Source organism: Prionailurus bengalensis, chromosome D4 (assembly GCF_016509475.1).
Source record: "Prionailurus bengalensis isolate Pbe53 chromosome D4, Fcat_Pben_1.1_paternal_pri, whole genome shotgun sequence".
NCBI lineage: Eukaryota > Metazoa > Chordata > Mammalia > Carnivora > Felidae > Prionailurus > Prionailurus bengalensis.
Genome location: NC_057359.1, coordinates 59,370,643 through 59,377,645, shown reverse-complemented (window position 1 = coordinate 59,377,645; position 7,003 = coordinate 59,370,643). Strand labels below are relative to the sequence as shown.

General features: G+C 49.0%; 1 protein-coding gene across 5 annotated transcripts in view; it reads right to left on the bottom strand.

Moving 5' to 3' along the window:
- Nucleotides 1-4,023: 4,023 nt before the first annotated feature.
- Nucleotides 4,024-7,003, bottom strand: part of FRMPD1 (FERM and PDZ domain containing 1) — a 142,614-nt gene continuing 139,634 nt past the window's right edge. For all 5 annotated transcript variants that reach the window (XM_043565628.1, XM_043565627.1, XM_043565630.1 and 2 more), the window contains one exon: nucleotides 4,024-6,532. In XM_043565628.1, coding sequence (XP_043421563.1) covers nucleotides 4,146-6,532 — 2,387 coding nt within the window. In that variant the 3' untranslated portion in view covers nucleotides 4,024-4,145. The remainder of the gene's footprint in view (nucleotides 6,533-7,003) is intronic.

Genomic DNA, 7,003 nt, shown 5'->3' with positions numbered 1-7,003 from the left:
GGTGTGCCAGAGCCAGTGGGAGGCTTTGCCTTCCATCTACACTGGCACTAAGGGGCTGCGTACCTCCCAGGTATTGCTGCGCCTGCCTGAACCTATTTCCTCGGTTGTGAGACGGGGATTACGATACCCCTCGCTCGCCACTTTCGCAGGCTGCGGCAGGTAACCCGAGGCTTTGATGGTTCTCAAGGGCTGGGGATTGGGAAACTGGGCTGAAACCGGGCTGGAACCACCCCTCTTCTCACAACCTGGGGGTCTTGCCCTCCCTTGGACCCCCTACAACCAGCAGAGCCCACGAACTGACACAGGCTTCCCTGAGCACACAGCTGCCCTCACCACCACCTGGCTGTTTAGGCAGACAATAGAGATATTCGGGCTTGGGCCCTTAACAAGTGAGTCTAGGCTCTGGCCACTCTCCCTTCTCCTTCTCCCTTTACTGACCCAGGGGGAAAGCGAGGCTCAGAGACGCTGAAGAGACTGACCCAAGCCTTGACCTGATAAAAAAAACCAACAGTCACTCTTTACTCTTCCCTTTATTCCTGCTATCCCAGTGGTCTCACCCTTTGGAAGAGACCTTAGCATGTAAGAGCCTGGACTATCTCCCATCCAAGAAACCACAGCCCTGTTGGATCCCTCCTTGGCCCCATACTGTTTCCCTCTCTGGCCTTTTCTTTTCATAGATCCTCCAGCACCCCCACCCCGTCCCTAATCCTTCAGTCCATCCTTTATCTGCTACTGGAGCAATTTAAATGTTAAAAGTAAACATTCTTTATCCCCCAGAGGGCTTTTCCCTAAAACCCAGCTCTAACATCTCTTCTCTGCTCAGAAGCTGGTGCTGGCTTCCCAATCAGTAGGGCTTGCAGAGTGGCTCAAAGGATCTTCAGTGGCTCCCACCACACCTACCAGTCCCTGCACTTTGCCCTCAGCCCAACTGGATAATTTTCCTCTCTCCCTGCCACTGCTCTTGTGTCTCTTCACCTTTGAATGAGCCCATGGCCACCCCCTAGAAAAGTCCTCTTAGCTGGTCTCACTGACCACCGCCCCCCCAACCCCCTACTCCCACCACGCAGCAGATATCTGTTTGTCAGATGATTATGTGTCTCCCTTTTCCAAACCCTCGTGGCTTCCCATTGTACTTGGATGTGAAGTCTAACCTTCCCAAGGCCTTCCCCGCCTGGTTCCTGGCTGCCCCTCTAAACTCATCCTATCATTCTTCCTCTGGCTTGCTGTGTTCCAGTCATACCTGTCTTCTTGAAATGCCTCAAATATACCAAGGCCCTCTGCAGATTCTGTTCCCTTTCCTCTCACTTTTTCCATAGCTGGCTCCTTCCTATCCTTTAGGCTTCAGCTTAAACCTTCCCTCTTTAGAGAGACCTTTACTGATCACCCAGGTAAGATTGGCTCATCCCATCCCTATCTTGGCACTCTTCGTTTCTTTACATGACCTATCAGTCAGTAATCTTTTTATTTTTTTCTGTATCTTTCCTACTAGTTTTAAGTTCCTGAGGGAACATGTATCATGTTGATGACTTAATTCCCAGTGCCACTGCACACTAAATATGTGTCGACAGAATCACCAAATGCGTGATTTTTCTCCTTTCTTAACACATTCCAACCTACCTTCCTATCTACCAAATCTAGGACCTGATGCTCAGTAGCTACTTCTAATTAATGCTGCTTCCTACAGGAAGCCTTCCACGATCACCACTCTGTCCCCAACCACAAAATGACTTCTGTCTTTTGAGCTCTCCTAGCACCTTATCTGTCCTCTTTGGTCACCCTGAGCAGACCATACCTTATATTTGTAGGTTTCTTTCTCTACATGTCATCTTATCTCTTAGACCAGGAGCTCTTGAAGACAGGATTCTTACCCAATTATTTACATCCATAATCCCGCATCAGGCATCACCTGCAACGGTTGTAACAAATGTTTGTCTAAGAAACGAATCAGCCAACATTATGGTGAATGGGAAAAGGAAGGAGTGTAAATGTCTGGTAGTTTCCTGGTCACTAAACAATTGGCTCTTGCATTGCATCCCATTCTGCCTATTCATGTTGGGGGTGGTGTATCTCAAAAACGGTGCTAAACAGGACCAGCCCCCACTCCCTTCATTTTAGCTTCTCAACAAGCAGTGAGGGATTTCCTGGAACTTCTGGGACTTAGTGCAGAGCAAAATACTAACTCCATACAGTAGCAGCCCAAGAAAGTTCAGGGAGTTGAGGGGAGAGGAAGCAAAGACAGACAGACATAAACATTTGAGTGCCCGTGCCAGAGGCTTCACAGTCTTCTTCCCGCCTTCCACTATTATTTCTCACAATATGCCAAATGTGTATTACATAACAATCTCTAGCTTGGGGTGTTGTCCCCATTAATAAGAAAATGTACTTGAGGTATGTAAGTAAGGCATCTGGCACACTGTAGGCCCTCACTAAATGAGACGAGTACTATTTCCTTTTGTCAGTTGGGGAAACTGAGGCCCAGCGTGGTGCCTATAACAACATCGCCAGGAATTCCAGCTCTGGTTAAGTTGAAGTCCTAAGCTCCTTGCTTTAAACTTGCAAACATACAGATTACGTTCATGTAAATAAGCTACATAGCTCTTCAGAGCTTTCTGCTGGTAAAAGTGTTCAAATCCTGTTTCACATTATACAATTTTTATTTTTTCAGCGTCCTATTGTTCCTGTTATTCATGGCCACACAATCACTACAAATCTATGTTCGAGAGCCTTATTCAAATTTTATTCAAAATATTATGTGAAAAGAAACAGGCCTCTAAGAAAATAAATCTTTTCCTGGCACAAGTACTGGTTCACTGGTTAGTTAACAAATAACTGGTAACAGGGAGTGAGAAAGATATGTTCTCGTCTCCCAAAATACTGCTTTCCTCTGATTGCCAAGGGTTTGGGTACATAAACACACTCATTCTGCCCTCCTTGTTCTGGGTGAAGGAGAGGAATTGGGAGGCCAGTGCAGACACACAACTGATCAGGAGTACCAGAGGGACAAAGGGCCCCCTTGAACAAGCTCTAATAGCCCAAGGTGACTGTCTAAGCCAGCTTTGGCCTGGACAGAGAAGCCAGGGGGAAAAAGATCCCAGGGGTATCTTGAGATCAGTTTTCCTGGAGTCTGAAAACAAAATGTAGGAAATGGTTTCACACTAGGAGAGGCATCCATAAAGTTTGGGGATTACTACTGAATTTTACTGAGTATTTACTAGATTATTTATTAGATTTCTACCCAACAAAGCAGGAACTATTAACATTTAGAGAAGAGAAAACCAAAGCACTGAGTGGTTAAGTAGCTTGTCCAACGTCCCACTAAGATTAACTGGGATTACCTGGTTTAATTGGGATTAGTGAGAAAGGTACTAAATATATTTCTTTCCCTCTAATATTATTCTTAAAAAGGCAAATTGAATTCAGGGCTTTATGTTTGCCTTTACAGGTATTTACCAGAGAAAAAGGGTGCAGCATTCAGTCAATTTGAGATAAAGCACAGAGCACCCACTCCTGGTTGTGGGTCACCATGCAACTAAGGAATTTAACTGCCACCTAGTGGCAACCTATGCTTGTCATAGCGAGGCAGCCAAGAATACCAGGCCTGCAGGTGCAGGTGCCGCAAACCAAACCTTGTGAAGGTAAAATCTATCAAATATCACATGTATTCACTCCTATTTGTGAAGGTTATTGCCAAATCAGTGTGATACGCGAAGTCAAGGCCATTTTTCAGTGATCCCCACCTTCCTCCCTCATCCCTGTCATCCTGGGACAGTCTGTGAATTCCTCCTGTTTCCACATCCACAGGGTAAACTATTAGGGCACAGTTTACTAATGGCAAGCTACTTATCTGTATCCCCCCGAGGGTCTGTGAGAATCCTGGCCAGGGGCAGGGATTTGTCTAATTCACCTTTCTATCCTAAGGACCTAGCACATGGCCTGACCCAGAGGAGGTATTCAGTGAAATGTTTGTTGAATGAACATGAGTGAATGCTTTTGAACCAAACTTATCACTCTGTATGATTCAGGTCAGGATTAAGCAGCAGTTTATTTGAATACTCTAGTAAACATTTTGGAGGGGTGGTGGAGGAATGGAGGAGCTTCTCAGGGAAGTGCCCAGGGCAAGGCAGGGGCCTGGGCAACCGGCCTGCTCACAGGGCAGTGGATGCTCGGAACTTCTGGGTCAAACAAAACACAGCAGCCGTGAGAGCCGTGCACTGACGGGCCAAGAGTTTCACACTCAGGTCGTGGTAGCCTCTCTCACAGGTCAGCCTAGCAGCCTCTACGAACTGATGGTAGGCGCACACCACGTCCCTCAGGTTCCCTGCTGCTTCCCTGTGCCGAGTGGAACAGCGGCTGCAGACTGTGAACTGGAAGCACAGGCCGGCCAGCTGGACCAGGTGCTGGAAGGTGTCCCGCACGGCACCCTGCATCTCTTCGGGGGACTGGTCCATTCTGATCACATGTTGACAGCTCGCCAGGAGCTTCTGGGAACCCATGCAGAGGCGGCTCCGGCTTTCTGAAAAGTGCCAGGTGCACTTCTCTGGGGGATGTTTGTTCCCATTCCCCCAGGAAGCTTCTAAAATATCTTGTAATTCCAGTAAGCTCTCTGTGAGTTGGCTAAAGCCCTCCAGGGTGCTGGCAGGGGCAGCTCTCAGCTGTCTCAGGGCCCTGGAGCAGTATTCTGGCCAGATGTGGCTATTCCTCGACAGGGGCTCCGCACTGCAGCTGCGGGCCCGGGCAGGCTTCCAGGGGAGGGCCAGCCGGCTTCCTGCAGAGGGCGGCGACGTGAGGGGGGCAGTAGGGTGTGCTTCCAAGGCCCGGTCTTCTTCCTCTGCTTCTGGCTGCAGGCCACGGAAGCACGTGGCATAGGAGAGCTGGCAGCTGCACTGCTCCATCCCAATCCTGGGGGCCATTGTCTCATTCACACCCACAAACCCCAAAGATGTGGCCATCCTGAGACTGGCAGAAACTTTAGGATGGCTTTCTGGGGCAAAGCACAGGAAAGACTTCTCAGCAGGAAGGCAGACGCTAGGACTTTTGTCTTTGTTTTCTGACAGTGAACAATGGTTTGAACCTTCTAAGTGGGGCTCCTTTGGGGGACCCGGTAGTGGCTTTGGCAGAGAAGGAGCTGGATTAAAACAGATCTGCTGAGGAGTGTCCCGAGAGGCTTTCTCTTCCCCTATCATGTGGTTAAGTGGCTCTGCCTTGACCCCCTCCAGAGGGAAGGCTGATGGAATGGTCTGGTCCCCAAGCAAGAAATCGGGGTCTAAATCCAGCTCTTCCAATAGTTTTTGCTCTTGGGCCTGGCAGGCTTGGCCTGGGGTTTCTCTGCTTTGTCCTTGGCGACCCGTGGTGGAATGTGGCAGGATCTGCTCAGTTCCTGTTACAGGAGTCTTCAAGGAGAGGGAGGTTCTCATTCCACCAGTTGGAGCATTGACACCAATAGTCTGTGGCACAGCATTCGACAGGTCACTCTTGGAGTCACTTGAATCTTTCCCAGATTCATCATGAAATAAATTGGTGCCGTTTTTGTTTGTAACTTCTCCATCATGTCCCAGAGATAGCTGTCCTTGTTGTTCCTCTTCTGTAGGGAAAGAAGCCATCTTCTCTCCTGAATTTATCCCACATTCACCACTTCCAGGCCTGACTAGAGGAGGAGACAACAAAGGCTCTGTGTATTTGGGGGCAGTTTCTTGCATAGTATTTGTAAACAAAGATCCCAGTCCTGTTTCCAGTTGGACCCCTCCCAACTCTAGTGTGTCTGCTTGAGAGACCTTATGTGGCCCTGGGCTGACGGTCAGGCAGACTCTATTTGGGTCTGGGTCAGCACTAGAGAGGGAGGAGTTGCTGTCCCCAAGCTCTAGGGTGAGTTCTTTGGGGACACTGGCATCCGAGTGTTGAAGTGGAGACAAGGCATGGGAAGGCTCTGCCTGAGCAGTATCTAGGCCAGATGAGCCTGGGCTGGAACAGTGAGGGGTGCTGGCTGGGGAACTGGCAACAGTGGCAGTCAGGGGGGCAACCCCAGAACTATCTTTATGGTTGGGGTCAATCCGGAGGCGAATGGCAGAAATAGAAGACACTCGAGAGTCGATAACTGACTTGGTTTCCATGGTCTCGGGCTCCATCTCCATGACTCGGGAGGCTGGGTTTTTGCTCTTGGTCTGCCTCAAGGGACCCAGCAGCCCCAGGGCCTTGGTCTCCAGGAGGCCAGGCTCACCTTGCATGTCCTGCAGAGAGGACACAGTTGGGGAGGGTGCTCCGAGGGCCAGATAGGGCTCCCTGTCGTAGTAGCACACATCATCCACACTCTCCAGGGAGGCTGATGGCACCAGGGGAAAGGAGACCTGACAAGTGTAGTCAGTCTGTAGGAAAGACCTTCTTTTTCTCAGAGTCTTGGCATACTTCTTCACCCCTCCCCTTCTGCTTGGTTCTCTTCCATCTGGCCCAGGATTCAGGCTGTCCTCACAGATGCAAGTGCTAGCCTTATGCTGTAAGCTTGTGGCACTGGGTTCTGCAGCAGACACAGCTCTGGCCCCTAAGAATCAAGAAAGGGAAGAGTATGTGAAAAGCAGAAAAATAAAGAGACTTATAGAGGTTGGACCCAGGACTCAGGGTTGCCTGGGTTCAGATCCTGGCTGGATTGGGTAACCTTGGGCAGATTAAAGCTTGATCTCCTCAATTTGCTCATCTAACAGATGGGGATAATAACTGTGGGAGACATTTTTTGGTTCTTCATTGCCCACGATGCATGTCATTGTCTTTGGGTCATAGTACCCCAACTTCCTTTCAGGGAACAAAATCTCCCCAATGCTTACTGTCTGCTAGAACTCTTCATGAAGGTGCCCTACCCGCAGTCAGCCAAGTAGCCAGATTTATGACCTAGAAAGTCAGATACAAATTTCCTAGAATTTGCGTATTAATTTAAAAAAAAATAATAATAAAAGTCGAGCCCATCCTTTGCAGCTACAGTATCCTGACAGTGAAGAAATGATGAGAAATCCTGTCA